Here is a 22,336-nt window from a genome sequence, read left to right on the forward strand (position 1 = left end):
CATTTTTATGTGATTTTCACTATATAAAAATTTGACAGGTTAGCAATGTATAATTAGACAAGATTTTTTAGAACAAATACCATTTTGCATAAGGGCCAAACAGTATTTCTGGCTTAAACTTTACTTCAAGAACATATGAAATTTAAAGGCACAGCATGCCTCAGAAATCCATATTTTTTAATTCTTTATGACAGTCAAACATATGTTTAAAATGTTTTAATAGTGTATTGAACACATGTTAGATGTTTATCAACTGAAGAAAGTAGTGCTGAATGTGCAGTAAGTGGTGATAAAGGTAGCCAAATGTAAACAAAGTAATATTTTAACTTCCATACAAAATATTAATTAAATTTAATAATACTAATTGTTACAAGAGCAACATAAGCAAACGGACGATTATCTTTATGGCAAAAAAGTTTCTTTTTGTAAGCTGTAACAAAGTACAAAAAAAAAAAATTCAGCAAATTCAAATGATAGCATATCTGAGCCATAATGTACCTTTAAGGTATATACATGTACTCATAAAATCACATTTTTGTGCTATAAATACCCCTGTGTGAGCGAAAAACGTTGCAATGCTTTTCAATTTTGTGTCATTTATCACAATTAGAATAATCATTCTGGAAAATTGGAGGGAGTGAAAGATCTGAAATTTGGCACACAAGTTATTGGTGTAAATCTGCACTAAATGGAACAGTAATCTCAATACAAATATTTCCGCTTCCATCATTTCAAAAAAACTTACACTTTGTTTACCACTCCTAGTAATCTGCTGTACATCTGTATATTTCAGATATTCGGACAGCGTCTTGATGATATGTTCTGATATTGATGCTGTCCTCTGTAATCCGGCGTCAACCTCGAGGAGGTATGCCAGAGTCTCCGCGCCCTCGACGTTCTCCTCCAGGGTTCGATCCTTACTACACATCCTGATCAAACATGGCAGTGTCTGAAAATGTAGATTTAGTAGCCTTTAGCCTGATGAATTTATAGACTGGTTCACTAGCATCCAGTAATTAGAATTGTTCACTATCAATTTTTAGGATATCATTTTGGGTATTTACAGCCAACATTAAAGGACACAAACATGCACCCTGGCCTAGCTCTATACTGGTGGAAAAGAATATCATTTTCAGTTTTGGGCAGGTAAATTTGTTTATTTACAGAAAATAAAGGAAAAAGGTAAAATTCTCTTAAAAGAAATGATTCTTACACAAGCAAAGGAAGTTCCTGGAACTAACTATTTCAAAAGTTTAACCCAACATTAATATAGACACTAATGAACTTATGAAGTTTAACAATGAACAGGGTCAATACCATTCATTACAATTTGCATCAATCTTTGGGAAAATAGATTTTATTGTTGTTACAAAAAGTTTGCTCTGTTATTACCAGATAAAACTAAATATTTGTTAGAATTTGTTTCACTGGCGAGAAAAATAATTATTTAAAATAAGTATTGTTGAATGGCAGCCATTTTGTTCTAGAGTGTTGACCAAACTTTGAAAAAAAGTGGGTCATAGTGTGGCTGCCCATGTCCACTGAAAATTGTGGTATGTACAAAAAAAGTCATAGGTTTGTCATTCACTATAAACATTCATGCAAAGAAACTGCAGGTATATTTACCATTTGGTTTACATTGGTTGTAGTCGCTTAAATTGTTAAACCAAAGCCATAACTTAGCACATGTAAACAAAATATCCTGATGAAAAAATTATACCATTAGCTCTAAAAACTAGCCTTAGCTCTACTGTGAAAACAAAATACATATATCAGTAAATTTTAAAAATAAATATTAAACTTCATGGCTATTTTAGGATCTTGGGGGTCAATAGCTCCACAAAATATAAAATATTTACCTTCATGGCTATTTTAGGATCTTGTGGGTCAATAGCTCCACAAAATATAAAATATTTACCTTCATGGCTATTTTAGGATCTTGTGGGTCAATAGCTCCACAAAATATAAAATATTTACCTTCATGGCTATTTTAGGATCTTGTGGGTCAATAGCTCCACAAAATATAAAATATTTACCTTCATGGCTATTTTAGGATCTTGTGGGTCAATAGCTCCACAAAATATAAAATATTTACCTTCATGGCTATTTTAGGATCTTGTGGGTCAATAGCTCCACAAAATATAAAATATTTACCTTCATGGCTATTTTAGGATCTTGTGGGTCAATAGCTCCACAAAATATAAAATATTTACCTTCATGGCTATTTTAGGATTTTGTGGGTCAATAGCACCACCTCGGCACATGTAGGCTAGCACTTTGGCAGCTAGAATTTGCATCTCTGAAGTCTTATCCCTATACAATAACTGTACCAAAAGATTTGGGAATGGTTCTCCATTATGTGTGGCTGTATAGAGAGAAAATAACATTGAAAGGGTTATACATATACATGTTAGTGTTATACTGATTTTTGACACATTTTTTGTTGTAGCCCGGTGTCAGTCAATCTACCTGACTGGCTCACAGGTCTTTGGCGCATTGATTGGTCACTACCCTCCCCCGCTTTTGTGACTAGGACAGCTCTACTTATTCTTATTGAATAGTTGAGTTAAATATGATCTCTCTGTCTCAGGTAAAATTTGTTTGTTGATCTATGACAATTTTAATGTTTTCACTCATCATTTGTACTTTTAAATGCAAAAAATTGATAGTGCACATCATTTTATTGTTATCAATGTTGCCGACAGAAAAAAAAACAGATTCTAGATTAAATATCAAACTTTAACCTCACATAATTGGTTTATACAGAATTTATTTTAGTTTGATTGTGTAGGAAGCTTGAAGCTTACAGACATACTCTTGAATCCGTTCCTGGAACCAACCAGTACTATGCAATGAGTGTAAAGTTTCTTGCTCAAGAATAAAATGACTTGCCCCTGTTGGGGTTTGAACCCTTCCATTGTTGTTATTGTTGCCATAGTAACGTACCATTTGCAACAGTAGCGCTCGTCTCGTCGTTGTCCTTCACCAGCATTGCCAGACATTTCAAGGTCGGCATTTGTACTTTATAGACATTCCCGGCAATGAGTGACACGAGAGGAGGTACAATCTGACTCCTGCACAGTTTATTCTGATGTTCTGCCGTCTAAAATTAAAGGGATATTACACTTATTTTTTTCGTTGTCGAGTTGAGTTGAACTGACTATATATGTGAAAATAAATTGACTATTATTTTTGTTTTTGAATAATAATTTATTAAAACTGGACTATAAACCTGAAAGCAATTATGGCAAAAGTTATTTTGACTTTATTCTGCACGGTACTAAGAATATGCATTTGAAAGAAACTATTTTTGAAATACAGTCAAACCTGGCATGAGTTGGCTAGAATATGGGTGATGCATTCCTGTGTACAGACCGACTGCGGCATTATGTTCACCAGATGAGGTATAACTGTAGGATCCTGTAAAAATAACAAGGAAAAACAATTATGAAACTATTGCACTATAAAACCTGCTACAAAACAAACTGGTTATTACATGAAACTGTTATTTCCAAAACTTGTTATTGCACAAATCTGTTTTTACAAAATTTTGCTTTCATAAAATCTTAGTTCATATTTAAAAGCCATATTTTGTGATATCAATATGAAATATTTAATATCATAACTAGGGCTGTAACGAGCGTCCGAACTCTCAGTACATCCAAATATGTCATGAATTTTCGGACGCGAATATTCGCGTCCCTTTGTATCGCCAGATTCGCAATTTTTTTTGTAATTATATCTGAAAGAGAAATTCTGAAATAGGTCTTGCTTTTAATCCTATAAAAGCATATCTTTTTAAGATAATCATCATATTTTTATAGCGTATCTGAAACGTGTTATATTTTGGTAAGTAAACATCTACGGTAAAGCTAGCAACAAGAAGTTTCGCTTTAACTACAACACAAGAAACAAGAGCTGCCGGTAGGACAGCAACGCTCGACTATTCTAAGTGCTTGATAGTAAAAGAACCTTGATAATGTAAAATATTCTAAGTTTACAAAACGGCAAAATTTTTCTTTAAATCCATGTTACAGTCCTTGGAGAGAGTCCTATAATGCTCTCAAAGAAGAGTATAATATTTCAAACTGTCAGTTTCTCCACTTGTAATAGAGTTGGTAAGCAAACAGCATGGATCCTGATCAGACTGTGCAGATGCACAGGCTGGTCTGGATCCATGCTGGTTGCAAACCCATTATGTTGGTTTTGTCATGACACGGCTCAATTTTACTATGATCTAACCTGATAGATAAAGCTAACACAGTTAGAGTTGCTCATGTAGATGGTCCTCAAACATCGTAAACAAGCCTCGACAAATGGAAGATTCGGGTTGCTCAAACCTGTATAATATATATTATAATACTGCACAGTTGTAACATCTCTTTTCATTGGATAATAGTGATGTTTACATAGTTTTATATACACGGCTGCTGTCAGTTTATGAAGAAATCACATGTTTTTTCCTCTAAGAAGGAAGTGCTGTGTATTATAAATTCGTTATTAAGATTCCTGACAAGTAATTGTCGTACATGAATACTTGTTTGCAATATAATATTATTCTCGCCTAGCAGCTTAAGTTATACATGTATATGCAAACAACCATTTATATAGGGCCATATAACCGGTCAAAAATCTTCATGACTTATAATAATCATTTAACCATATGAAATAAATATGTTTAAAAAATTAGCTGCACATTAACAGGCAGTTTCCATTTTAGCCCTGATTATAATTATATTAATTTGAGAGAAAGCCAGCTAATGTAAATTAAGTGGTGACCTTCCCAAAGATTAACATCTCAGTTTTTTGTTCATCAGTAAAACTGGAAAGTCACTAAATGACTTATACAAAAGTGTTGTAACTTAAACCTCAATCATTTAAATTCACCCAAAACTACTCCTTCTTTTCCTGAAAAACTATAACATAACTATAACATAACAACCCTCCCCTCCAACCCCCCCCCCCCCAAAAAAAATAAATTAAAAAAAAAAAACAAAAAAAAACATGATGCTGTACAACAGAACCTTTGAATAGTACAGAGACACTGCCTTCTTCCACTAGGGTGTTTATATTGTCTACGGTTCCTTTAGCAATAGATCCCATCACAATGGCTGCATCTGTTCTTATCTGCTGTGGGGCATCTTCATCCACTAACCACTGTAATAACCTAGAAAACATAGTGAATGTATGCTTGTATTATGCTCTTACAAATGTATATTTACATTTGTAGTAACCTAGAAAACATAATATATATAATGCTTAAATTTGTACATTTGTGGTAGATATCAGAAATCATCAAAAAATAATGTTACGGCACCAGTTTCCCCTCCATAGAGTAATGGCCTTTAACTTAAGTCCTTTTTTGACCTTTTTGTCTTCTTTGTGTAATGTTTCTATATCAGTACCTTGTATGCCTATTCATCAAGAAAAAGAGTTTCTTTACAATTGTACAATTTTACCCAATCAATTTAAGGGATACAATCTAAAACATGGCTCATTTGTGCAATCTTCCCCTGTGTACTATATATCCATTAATATACCTTGGAACAGCCCCATGGTTGATAGCATTAGCTTTCTGCTTGTTATTTCCAATCACAGAATTCTTTATCCATCTGTAATAATAACATTATAGGACAAAATATTTTATATATTGTTTTATAAATGCCCCTGTAGGCTTTACAATCATATGCATTTTGTCAGGTAAGTAGACCAGTGTCAAGATCACAAACTAAAACTGGATGTATACTATATCTGCATGAATGCAGCTAGCTTACTGAACGTCAGTGGTTCCTAACTCGGGTGCCCGTTTGTGACTGAAATAATGCATGGATGGGCACCTGATGTCTTCCTTCACCTATACTGTGTTGGTACCATGTAACACCCTGCATAAACAATATAGATAACTTATAAACTTTTTTTACTGTGTTATTCATAACATAAAGTGTTGACTGAGGTGGTTTTGTATTTAAATGGCATACTGGTTTTTGTCATTTAATAATTTATTATTTCTTAAATAAATCTATCAGATTCTACCCAAGCTATAGCATGTACTCCTCATAAACATTACAGTTAAAGCCTTTTCTAAATTAAGAATTAAATAAGTCTATGATTTCATTAACTGATGGAGGGTAATCATTTTAACAAATCATCTTGGACAGACTTTTGGCTATAAATATCATACACTGTCTACATAATTGAGCCGCGTCATGACAAAACCAACATAATGGGTTTGCGACCAGTGTGGATCCAGACCAGCCTGCACATCTGTGCAGTCTGATCAGGATCCATGCTGTTTGCTTTTAAACCTTTGAACAAGTAGAGAAACTGATAGCGAACAGCATGGATCCTGATCAGACTGCGCAGGCTGGTCTGGATCCATGCTGGTCGCAAACCCATTTTGTTGGTTTTGTTGTGACGCGGCTCATATGTATACTTACATTAAGGCCTCTTGCCATTTATCAGGCTCATCATTGTGCAGGGTATCATACCAGCCGGTCTGGCCATCTACCTCCTATAATAAAATAAATACAGTTACCAAATCACATGTTTAACAATATGACAGCTTTCAATGACCAACTACTTACTGTATAAGTGGTTAATTTTGTATCGTGGAAATATTTGCAATTTTGTGAATTGAAATTATTCACAAACAATCAGTCACGCAAAAATTATTTCTTTTCAGACAAACTTTCTTCAATCATTTGAAAACACATTTTCATACAACATCTTACATGAATAAGTTTCAAGTTATGAGATTAATTTTTCTCATTGCTTATTTGGTCTTAGTATAGCAGATGTGAATTTTAACAAGTTATTAAATTCTTAACTTTTCATTATTTATCATTTTTTAAACATGATGGGTCTTTAAATCATTTATTGAATCCGACATGGTGGGTCTTTAAAGTTTGTAAAGGTGAACTGTAATCAATATTTCCTACAGACTTTCTTTATTCTTGATTGGCTCTTTCGATTTGTCTTATCCAATCGGAACTTGCGTTTCAAGTGCTTGTGGTCACATGGTATAAAATTGTAGGAGAAGCTGCCATGTTTAACTTCAGTTCATGGTGTACCTCTACACCACAAGACATCATCTGTATTTGATATTTTAATCTTTAATCTTATTATTTTGGTGTAATGTATTATAAAGTTTATGGTTATAATGTTTGTATTGTTCTGGATTCATAGAGTAAGGATACAGTTATTAGCTTACAGTTAATTTAGTAATGTATAATGCTATTTGCATCTTTGATAACTTAATATTGTATTTTGTATAATATTTGAATATTTGATATATGATATCTCTTTGATATCTTGTACATTTGATATTATTGATATCAAAAATGGTTAATTGATATCATTGATATCAAAAATGGTTAACACTTTTTGTTTAACTATTGCTTTATATCCAGACAGTATTATAAGGTTTTGTACAGTCTTATACAGTGGTATACAGACCCGTATGTAAATATTTGTATATAGTCTTTGAGTGGACCCACTGGTAAAATAAAGCAGAAATATCCATGAACCATATCAAGCCTTGGTTTTAAGTAAACCCCCAATCTGCTAGATTAACAAATCACAAATGTTTTAATGAAATAATTTATGTCTTAATAACACAAAAGGTTATTCATAACTCTGGGTAAAATCCATTCTCAGTTGTTGGAATTTGATTTCAGGTTTTCCCCCTTTTCTGGTTTATCATGGTATAATTTCCTTTTCAGAAAACAGCAGGTTGTTTTGAAAATTGAAAAATTAATCACTGCTCTGCAAAAGGAAAAAGAAATTGGGAGAAAATAGGCCACATTAACGTTGAATCTGAATTCTTGCATGCAAATACAACATGTAATTATTATTAATAAAAATATACAGACCAATACTCAGTAAATTACAGGTCTGAACATCACGCCATGGCCATCTCTTGTGTTATAGGTTACTCACAGCAACTTCAGATTATTATAAATTCACTTTCTTTTCTAGGGCAGTATACCATTGTACAACAACATATACTCAACATCACTAATTCCGCGTCATCACTTATTTCACGGTAATGACATATTTTCATGAGACAAGGGTTAAAATTGGTCAGAATTGACATATTTTATTCATACACCTAAACGTGCAAAATATTTAAAATCTTTAGATTTTTACGTAAAACAAAACATTTGAACATTTTACAAATTTCTGAAAAAAGCAACAACAGTCCATTAAATTTGTGTATACGTCTGAAACAATCATTATTTTTCTAAATGTTCTTGTTTGTTGAAAAATTAAATTTTGAGTTACAAGGTATAGTTTTAATATTTAAAATCAAGCAAAATGACATGTAGAAATTTAAACTGAAACATGACAAAACTTAAGTGTAACACCATTTATGGCGATTTAAATGATGACATACTGTCTTCTAAATGGCTGACATATGGTCTATGTCTGGTCCATTAGAATTGATTTTGATTGAATATACTGTTGTTTCCTTTTGTCATACAGTAGAAAATACCTGTATGTCGCAGCTTATGACAATTTTTGTACCATAAGTTAAATTTGTTATTTTCTTTCATATTTCAAAATGTTAAGTACCGCGAACAAAGAGGAGCACAGTATACCCCCTGCAGTTGCTACCCAGAGCAGTTCAGTCCAGCCACAACTTGCAATGAACATATCCCACCCTTGTTTTCAAGCCCCCTGTTTTTTAAATCTTCAATATTCTTTTATCCTCTTTTAAAATAATTCTTTTAACCTTCTTGCGATTCTGACGTGCTGACATGTCTTTGTCCCCCTCGATGAGGGGTTCGACATTTGTGAAAGATAGAAAAAAATATGCACAGAGGACGAAATTGACATGTCATTCCGACAAAATAACTTTTGTTTTGGTTGTTAACCAATTGAATAAGACGGAAGTATGAGAAACCGGAATAATATGTTTTATTTGTTCACACCATCCCAATTTTGTACGAACATGAATATATCCGAACATACCTACAGTTACATAAATAATAGACAAAATTCCGTACAATATAAACAAGTCAGGGTTAAACATTGCATCTGCATGCTATAAAATGATTTTTCTTTAAATAAAACAAATTACCATTGAAGAATATAGCATTGCAATTTAAAACGTAAAAATTCGTCTTCTCTTCTCCAAATATGATCTGAGTAAATGCGACGCTTGTATAAACAGGTTGTATGGTACTAAATATCGAGAGACAACTGATGGCCTCTGACAGCGACTGGACTGGAATTACTACAAATTTTAGTATATAATGTTATTTACGCATATGAGTATATATTACGAGTATACTTAAAAGAATTTTTTCATATGAACAGCATGGGAGAATAACATGTCATTGATCTCAATTTTATTTGATCAAATGTGTACAAAAAATTTAGATATGATGAATTAATATGAATAATGTTATTAATAGTAAATTAATGGAGCATATCATTGTCTCAAACTTGATGACTTACAAATGTACTCTGATAAGTACAGTATCCTTAGGCACTACCAAAATGGTTTTCAGTCTAAATGTATTTGTGAAACTCAGTTGCTGAGTTTCTCCCAGTCATGTCAAAAGACAATTAGACTGACAACATCGTTATTGATTTCTCAAAAGCCTTTGCCAAAGTTGACCATCACAAACTAGCCTACAAACTTGAGAATATGGATGTAACCAGCAAGTTTACATCAGGATCAAGTCATTTCTGAGCAAGCAGAGCCAAAGAATTGCGATTAAAGGTCATATCTCAAACGAATTAACAATGCTATATGCCATGGTGCCCATAGGGCTGAGTCATTGGATCTTGTTTGTTTCTGGCATATATATCTATTAATGACCTGCCAGAAACGGTCAAAAGTAAAAGAGGTAATTTGTGGTGACACTATAGTTCACATGACAATCAATAGGCAATCAGACGTGGACTTATTACAAAATGACCTTTAAGGCTTATTAAACTGGAAATGCAGGAATGGGGTTGTGCTATGATGCTCAACCCAGAAAAGTGTGAGGTGCTTAGGATGACCCGAAAAAGGAACCATACCATTTTCCCGGAAACCCGTCATAATAAATTACTTTATTGAATTATCATTATTACTGAAACAGCCAAGTGAAGTACCTTGGAGTTATCATCTTTAAAGATCTAAACTTGGCCCAATACTAAAATAACATAGCATCCAAAGCAAAAAAAAACAACTCTTTTTAAAAGATTTATCCAAAGAAACATTAAAACCTAAAACAGATTAATCAAAACGTCAGACTATCTATGTAAGACCTCAACTAGAGTATGTTTAATTTTAATGGCACCCTTGGCAGAAACCTCTAACCTCAAAAGTTTAAAGTGTGCAAATTTCCAGTGTGACTCAGATGTTAGAAAATGTTAAATGGGTCCCCCTAGAAAGCAGCGCAATCCGGTCAACTCGTCCCCTGGTCAACTCGTCCTCTGGTCAACTCGTCACCTTTTTGGTCAACTCGTCCCCTACTTTTGGTCAACTCGTCCCTAATATGGTCAACTCGTCCCCTACTTTCGATCTCTGTCTTTAAAATGTCTTTAAATAATTCTTTTATGTAAAATATGTAAAATTAATACTGAATTTGATTGATATCGAAATATTAATAATAAAATAATTACGTCTTTTTTACGTTAAATTTTAATGATCTTTATCTAAGCGCACGTGCATAGCTTTGATGTCAAACTACAAAGACAGGTAAGTTTACAAACATTCAATTAATGTTTAATTAATCGGAGTTTTAATGATAATTAAAACTAAAATTAGGTCCAACTCTTTGATTTTTTCCGCCTCCCTGAATGGATTAAAGACTGACGACAGATTAACAGAAATTAGAAGTGCTAAAAACTTTATGTCGGTGCGTATTGATCTCATTATAGAAGGATCGTGTCAATTAAAAACATGATAATTGTTTGTTGGGAACTTGTCAATATAAAAGTTTCCCTGATAAATATAAGATTTATTCTTAAAAACACATTTGCGTTGTACGTTATACGAACATTGGATTATTTTTTTGTGCATATCAATCATTTCTTAGAATTCCATATTGTTGGATTGTGGACTGCATGTGAACGGTGTATGTGACAATTTTAAATATTTGTGTTGTTGATTGTGATTTTTTTAATTGATTAGTGTTGTTAATTGTGACAATGTACCCCTGCATTGATTGTAGGAAACATGTGCGGAAAAATCAGCAAGCACTTCAGTGTGAGCGCTGTGAACACTGGCAACACAGAAGTTGTAATACAGGTTAGTCATTTGTAATGTTTATGTTCATTTTTAACAGACAAATGATCTTGCAATTCCAAATGATCGTATATAGTGTATTGGATTAAAAAATGTCAAAGAATATTTAAAGAATTTATTAAGTTTTTTTTTCTAAATTGCATTTTATTGTAATATTATGGTCCATTATTGTCATAGGAGTTGTATATACATACATGCCTTTGAAAGAGTTAGTATTTATTTTTTTTTTTTTTTTTCATTATTTTTTTTTAAATAAAAAATCCGTACAATAATATTTGCAGTGGATATTAACTGATTGAAATCATGATTAATATTCAATTTCCATAAATAAATCTTTAAATTGATATTAAAGAGGAGCTGTATAAAACCGAGTTCCAGAATTTCTTGTATAATACAAGTCAACATATTGAATGTATTAGTTGTATTTAATCAACATTTTCATATATTTGACCATACACCATCAAATCAAATTCGACATTTGGAAAATAAATTTTTATAACAACCTTTGGCACGATTTTCACGCGATTTGTATAATTTCAAATTAAAGACACGCGTTCTTTAAATATATAAAAACGTATCCAACCACAGTGGTATTGTGTCGTTAATCCTATTATCAAATTACGATAATTTAGGTCATTGTATCAATTGTGTCAATTATATTTATTTATTGGTTGTAAAATAATGATGATATGTTTGATTTAATGAATCATATTTAGAAATTAGATTAACATATTCTGAAACTAATTGTATTTTTTTATTTTTCTTGAACGTATTCTGAAACTAATTTTTTTTTACAGGAAAAAGGCCTGTCTGCCGAGTATGTCAGTCACCGAGGGGCACACCGCTTCATCAGAAAACTTCTGTGTCTGCCATTCCTTCCTGCAGAACACATTGGTCCTGTGTTCGAGTCTATGGCAGACTTAGCTCCAGACCGTTTTGATGGACTGTTAGCCTACATTAGACGGACCTGGATCGACAATGATATGTGGCCAGTCCATTCTTGGTCGGTGTTTGGATTGAGCATCCGCACCAACAACGATGTTGAAGGTAAAATCACATTTTAAAATATTATGACAATATTAGATATTTGAAATAGACTGTATACATGGTAGCAGTCATACTTCTCATACATAAAAAAATATGTCTTAGCCAAAATTGTAGCGAATTTTCGAAATGCATTCATGGACACATACATCGCCGCATTAAAGAGATAAATATATCTATTATAGTTGACCTGTCCCTATCTTATTGGTATTGTAATATACTTCTATTATTTTATAGGATGGCATAGAAGATTGAATGGGAGGGCTGGGGGAACGCCTCCATTTTACCTTCTGATAAAACTGCTCTACGATGAGGCCCAGGTAGCGGTGAGGAACTCGGAATTGATAAGTGAAGGAAGACTTCGCCGCTACCAGCGCAAAAAGTACACATATCTTCAGGGACAGACTCACCAGCTGTGGGATAAGTACAGGAATGGGGAGTTATCTTCAACAGGACTTTTGAGAGAGTTCGGCAACTTATACAAGCCCCAAGAGTAGAGTTGTAAGATGTCAAAAAAACAACAACAATGACATATGTGCATGGGAAAAAAAACAATGAAAGTGTGAAAGTGAAAGTGACTATATATACATGTATGACATAATATTGACATACGATATGATATTTTATCTTTGCATATAAAACATGTTTTTATAAATTAAATGTTATTGCTATTGATCGTCTTCGTGTTGTTCTTTTCTGTAATTTAATTTAATCAGACTTATGCATATATATATCCTTATTATAAGATGGAATTCCAAATATTCGCATACAAAAAGCGTCAAAATATGTCCAATTCAGTAATTTTATAATATATTATTTTAACAGTCTATAATGATTTGTGAACTATATGAAAAACAAGTAGTGATAAAATATAAGGGACGAGTTGGGGACGAGTTGACTAGAGGACGAGTTGTCCAGGGGACGAGTTGACCAAAAAGGTGACGAGTTGACCAGAGGACGAGTTGACCAGAGGACGAGTTGACTCTGAATCAAAGCAGCAGACGACAATTCTCCCTTATATTTCTTTACAAAATACAGCACAATAATGTATATGTTGATCATAACCATCTCATCCCAACTAGAATTTTGAACTTTCTGGTCCCCTATCAAATTATCACCTCATTTCCTACTTCTCTCATACTCTATGTACTCTGAACTCTCAGGTACTGGAATAATCTCCCATATTAAGTCAAATCCAGACCCAGTCTAAATATTCTCAAAGATTAAACAATACACTTTAGCTTTCGTAATGTTTTTACTTCTTTGAAATAAAAGTGGCTTACAATTTCTTATGCGAGCACTGTCTGCATTCCATGAAAGACAATTTTAGTGGTGTTCAATCTCAAGCCGCTCGAATTGACTAAAAGTGATAGAAATTGTACTTACTATGCATGTAAGGTAAAAATGTGACATAAGTTGTGTTTTGAAAACTATATTGTTGTTTGCATCATAGATAATTTATACAATATATCTACTTAGCAATGATGCCATTGTTTAAATTGTTTGTTATTCTCTGTAAATGGACACGTTGGTCCTAGGGTAATGCAGTTTCGCACTGTAGCCGTTTCGTCCTCAAATAATACCCATCCGCGGCTCTACCGACTGAGCTATCCGGCCGCTTACACATCTTCTCCCCTTAATAGTGAACAGTTCTGAACCGTGACATACTCCCCTGCTATAATGAAATTTGTCCTCGAATTTCACAGAGTTACAGAGCAATGTGAATTAAACTCTGAGCTATATTCAGTCACGGCCCCACGTTGGGCGCCAAATGTCACATGGTGAGAAAAATGTGCAGCCTGACTGGGACTCGAACCCGGGACCCTCGGAATACCGTTCCGCGGCTCTACCGACTGAGCTATCCGGCCGCTTACACATCTTCTCCCCCAGTTATAATAGTGAACAGTTCTGAACCGTGACATTTAGAAAGAAACCATGCGCCTATGATGAAGTCATTTTGCCGTTTATGTGATGTAAACAGGTAAATTCACAACTATTGTTAGGAAATAGTTATGGATGATATGACATTAATTTCCATGGAAAATTGTTATATTGAGGTAAAGAATTTAAACCATGATAGAATAAGGTAGAATATATGAAATAAAAATATATGACATGTTTGCGGTCCGTCCCTTGGGTACCTACCCATGGGCGATAACTTGGCAAGGCATGTTACTGTCCAGTGGGTGTGGTATCCTTGGGACGGATATTCTGGTTTGAACCGCAACATATGACAGATAATATACCTGGTAGTCTATAGCCAGGCAAGCCAAAGTCCAATCTTAAACTTAACAGATAATTTATAGAGGTTCCTGACCACAGACTTTTTTGGACCAGACACTTCAGACGAGATGTTTTGGTCATTTTCAATCAGATTTTTGTACATGTTTGAGATGTTTTTTTTGTTTTGGGTTTTACGTCACATCGACACAGTATAGGTCATATCGCGACGTTCCAGCTTTACTGGTGGAGGAAGACCTCAGGTGCCCTTCCGTGCATTATTTCAGGCACGAACGGGTACCTGAGTAGAACCACCGACGTTCCGTAAGCTAGCTGGATAGCTTCCTCACATGAAAGAATCCAAAGTCCCTGTCGGGATTCGAACCCACAGAGGTGAGGGGCAAGTGGTTTGAAGTCAACGACCTTAACCACTCGGCCACGGACGCCCCATGTTTGAGATGGACATTTTAGACCATAATGTTTTGTTTAAGCGTCTATTTAGTTCTGTGTTTTAAATATTTTTAATTTTTGATTTTGGGGTGTTACTAAAATATTTTCTCAGTGCAATTTCAACAAATATTTGCTTTTTTCCCCATATTTTATGACATTCCAAATGCATGCAGAACAAACCAGAAGTTTGAACATGTGATTCTTATAATGTGAAAAATCAACACAAATAATGATCTATGCTATGGCAGTATCAGAATTTTTACTGATATAGTCATATTCAGTCATATTCCCAATTGAAAATAGTATATTATTTTCCCAATACACAGGAAAAAAATGCCAATTGAAAGTTACAAAATAAAAATACTGAATAAAATATACTAAAATCTTTGAAAATAAGGGGTTCTTCACCGTTACATGTATAATGCTTAAAGATGCCATTCTAGACAGTGATTAATTGCAGTCGTTTAATCACTGCAAAAATTCAGTCATGATATTTTTCAAATTTTTAACAAAACATCGCTGAAATTCCCAATGCCGTGGGTATCACCATGGGTATCGGTCATGTTTCCAAAATCCTTGAAAAAAACCCTGTAGTATATTATTCCAGAAATTAGAACGTATTAATTATTAATATTTCAGAAATAAGTTAACTGTTAGTTGATATTGCTTTATCTTTTATTTGTTTACAGAATTACAAAGTCAAAATGTTGATACAGTGTATGCGGTATCCCACTTACTCAGTGCTTAAGATGCAAAAAATATATGTAGAAAGCAGTCTGCACAGTTTACTTAAGGCAAGGACTTCATCGCAGATGATCTCTAGAACTTTTCTAATAAACAGTAAGTCAAAACAGTGGACAGTCCAAAAACTTCATTGTCAGAATCAGTATTCTTGCTTACAAGTCCAAAAATTGATGAACTCCGGTCATGTAAAACCTTTCAATTTAACTTGTTATAGAATTTGCTGTAGGCTTTATTCAGATATGAAAGATGATGAAATTGTGAAATCGTGGATAAACAAAATTAAAGAAGACTTTAAGAAGGGAAACAAAGAAGCTGTTAGTGCAGAGTCTTTTGATGAAAAAAGTGATGAAATAAATTCAAGTAGTGGTGATAATATGGACAGTGATAGCGACATTGAAAAGCTACATTCTAGTTTAGATGAAGACTTCGACAAACTGGAGAAGCAGGGATTCACAACTGAAGAAATTATAGACTTACTGAAAAAATCTAAATCTCTTGAAGACATTGAAGAAGACTTTGAAGATTCGGATTCAGAAAGTGATGGTGTGAATCAGGTGAAAGAGTCTGATAAATTATCTGCAGATTCAACAGAATCTTCAGATGTAAATGAAGATGGTGTAAATGAAAAGTCGAAAGATGAAATAAGTGGAAGTAGAATGGTAGAGGAGGATTGGGCAGTTGTTAAAATGAGAGATGATGTTAAGATAGATTGGTCTGTTGTAGAGATTGAAGACTTTGTCAATGTTGCTGAAGCTGAGGATGAGGATGATTATACTTGGGAGTCACCTGTCGACTTTGTTCGTAAGAATAGTTGTGTTTTGAAATTTTTAGAATTTTAATAGGGATATTATTTAAAAATCAAGTACTGTGAATAGTAGCAATTTAATAACAGTTTTATACTGCACATTTGTAACATAGCTTTACATTGGATATGCATGACTTTTATATAGTTGCATAAACACGGCTGCTGTCATATTATGAAGAAATCTCACTTTTCTCTAAAAATTGAAGTTTGCCTTATTATAAGGATTCCTGACAGATTACATGTCTATGACCCTATATAAGCTGTCTAAAAAACTTTATAACTAATAATATAAAAGTTGAACGGAAGATACTAGAATGCAAATAGGTTAGAAAGATTTCCAGTAAAAAACATTTTTGTCATGATAAGGTTTATTCAATAAACACTGTATAGGGAGGCAATGGTTGCTTGTTTGTCAATGTTGCATAAAGGGAGGCAATGATTGCTTATTTGTCAATGTTGCAAATAAGACTTGAGAATTATTAGAAGATCGGGTTTAAAAGGTTACTCCTTACAAAAATCGTGTATAATGGGATCTAGTTTATTTTCATAATGATGTTTAAATAAAGTTTCACCTTCAGTAGGTTGTGGATAGTGTTTCAGAAATAAATATTATGTAAGGGTTTTAAAATTTTCTATAAATTCAATGTCTGTACATGATATATAACGGTTATAATATATGCAGAATGTGACTGGTTTTATAAAAGTAATCACTATATTGTACACTGCTGTAATAAGAGTAAACAAATTTACAGGTATTTTTCTCAGATTTTGACACAAATTAAGTTTAAGTAAGTATGGTGGGTTGTAAGAGTCTGGTACATGTTCAAATTACTTAATTTGTTCACTTGGCAGGATGCATGACTACTTAAAATTCAAAAAAAAAAAATTGAATTAACATTCATCTGTAGGTCTGATTTGCTACTGTTAAATGGCTAAGCAATGCCTGCTTGATTAATCATATTACCATGTAACAATATTATAGGAGGAAAGACTGGCGTATTTGAAATAGAAGAGATAATAACTGTGTTAAGAGCTGCCAATGCACAAGATATCGTCACAATAGAGGTACCAAAGAACCTCAATTTTGCTGACTATATGGTGATAGTGAGTGCTAGATCAATGAGACATATGAAAGCAATGTTAGCTGACATAAAATGGATTGTAAGTATACTTTTCTCTCTTAAAGCTGCATGCCTCCAGATAAGCCAAAATATTTTCAAGAAAAATCAAACTTGGGGAAAATGTACATAGATTTTAAGAAAAGTAAAAAGACTCAATATTTAATTATAAAACAATTTACATGTCACATGCCTTTAATGACTTGTTTATCAGTACTTATCATCCTATTTCTACTGCAATACTGCCGCAGTAAGAGCTATTTTTGCACAATTTGACCTCGGTTTGGTAATTTATGTGTATTTTAAGAGCTGTTTGCAATATGTTAGTTAAAATCTTGGTTAACTTCACAATATTAAACTTTTAAATACTTTTTCCAAATTTTCATGAAAATAAGCATGAATCTGGAGGCATGCTGCTTTAATGACTTATGAAAGGTAATAATAATAACAATAATTGTTGTTATTGTTAAACTTTCAACTTAAAGGTAATAAGGATCACTTACTTCATTAAGTAGTCAGTAAGGCCAGTCTTTATAAGTTATTATGTATACAATCTGGTTAATGTTTTGCATTATCTCCCTTTATAGCAAACTTGAGAATGATTAAAAGATTAATATGAAGGTTTCTCATTTCAGGAAAAAATAAGTTAAAGTTATCTCCCTTTTAGCAAGATATTAAGGTTTCATTTGAGTAGTCTCCCTTTGTAGCAAGATAGAGAAATATGTAGTGAAATTTTCATTGATTTATCTCTCTTTGTAAAAGAACGATTTATTTGAGAATTTTTTTTAATTTGAATTACCTCCCTTAGTGAGAAAACGAAAATTGTGAGTATTTTATTTGAATTATCTCCCTTGTGTTGGAATGTATTGAATATTTTTCTTCATTTATCTACCTTGATTTTTATATGCCTGAAAGGGCATATTATGTTATACCCCCTGGCGTCCGTCTGTCTGTCCGTCCGTCCGTACGTCCGTCCGTCCGTCCGTTAGCAATTTGGTTTCCGGAGCATAACTTAAGTTCCATTTGCCCCACAATGTTCAAACTTCATAGGATGATTGCCCATATTGGGTAGAAGACCCCTATTGATTTTGGGGTCACAAGGTCAAAGGTCAAGGTCACTATGACCTTAAAACTGAAAACAGTTTCCGGAGCATAACTTAACTTCCAATTGACCCACAATGTTCAAACTTCATAGGATGATTGTCCATATTAGGTAGAAGACCCCTATTGATTTTGGGGTCACAAGGTCAAAGGTCAAGGTCACTATGACCTTAAAACTGAAAACAGTTTCCAGAGCATAACTTAAGTTCCATTCGACCCACAATGTTCAAACTTCATAGGATGATTGTCCATATCGGGTAAAAGACCCCTATTGATTTTGGGGTCACAAGGTCAAAGGTCAAGGTCACTATTACCTTGATACTGAAAACAGTTTCCGGAGCATAACTTAAGTTCCAATTGACCCACAATGTTCAAACTTCATAGGATGATTGTCCATATTGGATAGAAGACCCCTATTGATTTTGGGATCACAAGGGAAAAGGTCAAGGTCACTATTACCTTGATACTGGAAACAGTTTCCAGAGCATAACTTAAGTTCCATCTGGCCCACAGTGTTCAAACTTCATAGGATGATTGTCCATATTGGGTAGAAGACCCCTATTGATTTTGGGGTCAAAAGGTCAAGGGTCAAGGTCACTATATCCTTTAAACTGAAAACAGTTTCTTGAGCATAACTTAAGTTCCATTTGGCCCACAATATTCAAACTTCATAGGATGATTGTCCATATTGGGCAAAAGAACCCTATTGATTTTGGGGTCACTAGGTCAAAGGTCAAGGTCACGATTACCTTAAAACCAAAAACAGTTTCCAGAGCATAACGTAAGTTCCATTTGGCCCACAATATTCAAACTTCATAGGATGATTATCCATATTGGGTAGAAGACCCCTATTGATTTTGGGGTCACAAGGTCAAAGTCACTTTTACCTTAATACTGAAAACAGTTTCTAGAGCATAATTAAAGTTCCAATTGGCCCACAATATTCAAACTTCTTAGGATGATTGTCCATATAAGGTAGAAGACCCCTATTGATTTTGGGGTCACAAGGTTAAAGGTTAAGGTCATTATTAATATCTTAAGTATTAATCAACCTACAGCTGTAAAATTTTATAGGATGAACAGCGAATTCCATGTCTTACAAATGCTTCAGCCTTACTAAAAAAAAACACTTTCGGGCATATAATGCTCCGCCTAGCGGTGCTCTTGTTTTGTTTATCTCCCATGTTGTTTTTTTCAGCACAAAAGGAAGAAGAACAAAAAAGACAAATACATGAGGATAGAGGGAGAGGATTCAGAATGGTGTGCTGTTGACTTGGGTGAGTGATAAGTACTGTGTATTATTGGGTATATTACATTGATCTAAGGTAGATAATCATTACCTAAATTGGACCTGAAAGTATTAGTATTTGCTATATAGAGAATAACATGCTACTGTCTTTTGATATCAATTTTATCAGGCGAGGCTGATATGGGCTAGAAAGGGCGAGGCTTGCCGAGCCCTTTCTGCCCATATTAGCCGAGCCTGATAAAATTGATATCAAAAGACAGTAGCATGTTTTTCTATTTATCATGTAACACATAACAACTGTCAAAATAAAAGAATAATCTACTTTTAAATAGCGAATTTCGTTAAAAAGGGGGATTTTTGTTCAAAGAAATAATTCTTGAAAAAAATTCCTCCGCCTCTGAAACTTAGAATTTGTTATTGGCGGCCATTTTTTCTTTCGACTCGGATAAAAGATACAACAGATTGTAGGCCTAATACAATAAATTCTTACCTTTAATTTAAACATCGATCCAAAAATCCACTTAGAATCACATAAACTAAACTTTACTGCAATTTTTGTCTTAAATTGTCAAATTCAAAAGTTCAGGATAATTTCAATCAAAGAAAAGTCAAATCGGCAATCAAACACAAGCTACACAAACATGCGTCTTATTTTTTAAACGAAACAATTTGTTCACTTATTGAATAATAATCCGGCTAAATAAAGTAAACATTTACAAGATCTCAATGAAAATCATCTAGCCTGTTTGTTATGATTACATGTAGTATGACGTGAACATCGATGATGTCATTTGCAATATAAATTATGACGTCACTTCATTTAGTTGGAGCTAAAACTATTCGCTATCTAATTTATTCGTAATTGAAATCGAAATAATAGGCCTAAATATCGCACCTTGATTCAAGACTTGTAAGGGTATGAGATTACATTGTAGAACTCACATGCTGGTAAAAATGAGAATATAAGCAATTGAAAAAAGTCCGTTAAAATGGGAGGGGCTTATTTTTGATATCAGGTTACTGACCTGATATCAAAAATAATTATCAGGCAAGTGTTATCGGGCAGTTACCATAGTAAGTATTAGTATTTGCTATAAGTATTAAGACAAATGGAAACTTTTAAGAGAAATTATAAATATTTGCTAACAAGTATTGAGAAGAAAGAAAACTTTTAATGGGGGTATAATGCTTTGAGGCTGTCCAGAAGTCTGGCCATCTTGTTGTTCGGCCATCTGTGTGAGCCTATTCTCCAATACGGCTTAACTAGTTTTAATAAAATATGAGTATAGGAGTAACAAACTTGTAGTCTGCTTACACATATTATAAGGAACTTGACCTTGTTATTTTGAACTCTTTTTGGAAATTTATGTGGATTGCAAGTGCTGTTTGCAATGTTTAAATAATTTTCTTTGTTAACTTCAAAATAGTTTGCTTTTAAATACATTTTGGAAATTTTCACAAAAATTAGCATGAATCTGGAGGCATGCTGCTTTAAAGGATAATGATTAAAATAACGTTGTTATTTAATTGTAGGTAATGTTGTGCTTCATGTTTTTATGCCAGCCTTAAGGGAGCTGTATGACCTCGAAACACTGTGGACCGTTGGAGCAAAGTTTGATCCCCAGTGTACAGAGGCTACTGCAGACCCGTACGTCTTCTCTGCAGATGATCTCCCTTGGCTAAAAGAATTGGAGCAGGGTGCGTTTAACTCCGATGCACAGAATTCATGATGACTTGTTACTTTGTGAAATTGAGAATTTCAACTTATTACATATAATTGAGCGGCGTCACGACAAAACCAACATAATGGCTTTGTGACCAGCATGGATCCAGACCAGCTTGCGCATCCGCGCAGTCTGATCAGGATCCATGCTGTTCGCTATCAGTATCTTTACTTGTTATAGGGTTTGTAAGCGAACAGCATGGATCCTGATCAGACTGCGCGGATGCTCAGGCTGGTCTGGATCCATGCTGGTCGCAAACCCATTATGTTGGTTTTGTCATGACGCGGCTCAATTATATTGTATCTAAATGAAATATTTTATGTTAAATCATTTTTATGATCCGTGTTCATAGAAATCTAAAGGAATGCCAAAAACTGCAAAAATTGAAAATGTTGCAGGCTGTTTGATTCAGCATGTTCATGGACGATAGTTTTAAGTGCAGACTACAGTCCTTGCCCCCAACTGCGGGCTTAATCAGAATCCAACATTCAGTTTTACTTTACTTACAAGCCAGACATTTTGAAGGTATAAAACAATAGTTGCTACTATTAATTGATTTCTTTCACTATAAATGAAAACCCAGATTTTATTTTTGTTGGAAAAACAATTTTTTTGTTGTTTGAAACTAAATATTTT

The 22,336-nt window shown here is 33.7% G+C and overlaps 3 protein-coding genes across 4 annotated transcripts in view; 2 read left to right on the top strand and 1 right to left on the bottom strand.

The window, feature by feature from the left end:
* The window catches only part of LOC132755212 (armadillo repeat-containing protein 8-like), a 34,160-nt gene extending 24,987 nt beyond the window's left edge, over positions 1 to 9,173 (bottom strand). Inside the window, exons 1-9 of one of the 2 annotated variants that reach the window (XM_060746021.1) lie at positions 9,083 to 9,173; positions 6,438 to 6,511; positions 5,541 to 5,612; positions 5,025 to 5,167; positions 4,243 to 4,340; positions 3,328 to 3,420; positions 2,947 to 3,103; positions 2,214 to 2,365; positions 746 to 949 (exon numbers count right to left, since the gene is read on the bottom strand). In XM_060746021.1, the coding sequence (XP_060602004.1) occupies positions 746 to 949; positions 2,214 to 2,365; positions 2,947 to 3,103; positions 3,328 to 3,420; positions 4,243 to 4,340; positions 5,025 to 5,167; positions 5,541 to 5,612; positions 6,438 to 6,511; positions 9,083 to 9,100 (1,011 nt within the window). In that variant the 5' untranslated portion in view covers positions 9,101 to 9,173. The remainder of the gene's footprint in view (positions 1 to 745; positions 950 to 2,213; positions 2,366 to 2,946; positions 3,104 to 3,327; positions 3,421 to 4,242; positions 4,341 to 5,024; positions 5,168 to 5,540; positions 5,613 to 6,437; positions 6,512 to 9,082) is intronic. The other variant, XM_060746022.1, reaches the window with a different exon arrangement.
* A 1,605-nt stretch (positions 9,174 to 10,778) lies between these two features.
* LOC132755213 (uncharacterized) lies at positions 10,779 to 12,962 on the top strand. The gene is made up of 3 exons (XM_060746023.1): positions 10,779 to 11,248; positions 12,043 to 12,292; positions 12,527 to 12,962. Exons 1-3 carry the CDS (start codon positions 11,177 to 11,179, stop codon positions 12,784 to 12,786), a joined length of 582 nt encoding a protein of 193 aa, XP_060602006.1. The 5' UTR covers positions 10,779 to 11,176; the 3' UTR covers positions 12,787 to 12,962.
* A 680-nt stretch (positions 12,963 to 13,642) lies between these two features.
* Positions 13,643 to 21,804, top strand: LOC132755214 (uncharacterized). The gene is made up of 5 exons (XM_060746024.1): positions 13,643 to 13,687; positions 15,649 to 16,504; positions 17,491 to 17,669; positions 19,926 to 20,004; positions 21,510 to 21,804. The coding sequence occupies exons 2-5, from the start codon at positions 15,664 to 15,666 to the stop codon at positions 21,704 to 21,706; spliced, it is 1,296 nt and encodes a 431-aa protein (XP_060602007.1). The 5' UTR covers positions 13,643 to 13,687; positions 15,649 to 15,663; the 3' UTR covers positions 21,707 to 21,804.
* The last annotated feature ends 532 nt before the right edge of the window (positions 21,805 to 22,336 follow it).

This window comes from Ruditapes philippinarum, unplaced genomic scaffold (genome assembly GCF_026571515.1).
Source record: "Ruditapes philippinarum isolate M1 unplaced genomic scaffold, ASM2657151v2 ctg3107_1_1_1_1, whole genome shotgun sequence".
Lineage (NCBI taxonomy): Eukaryota > Metazoa > Mollusca > Bivalvia > Venerida > Veneridae > Ruditapes > Ruditapes philippinarum.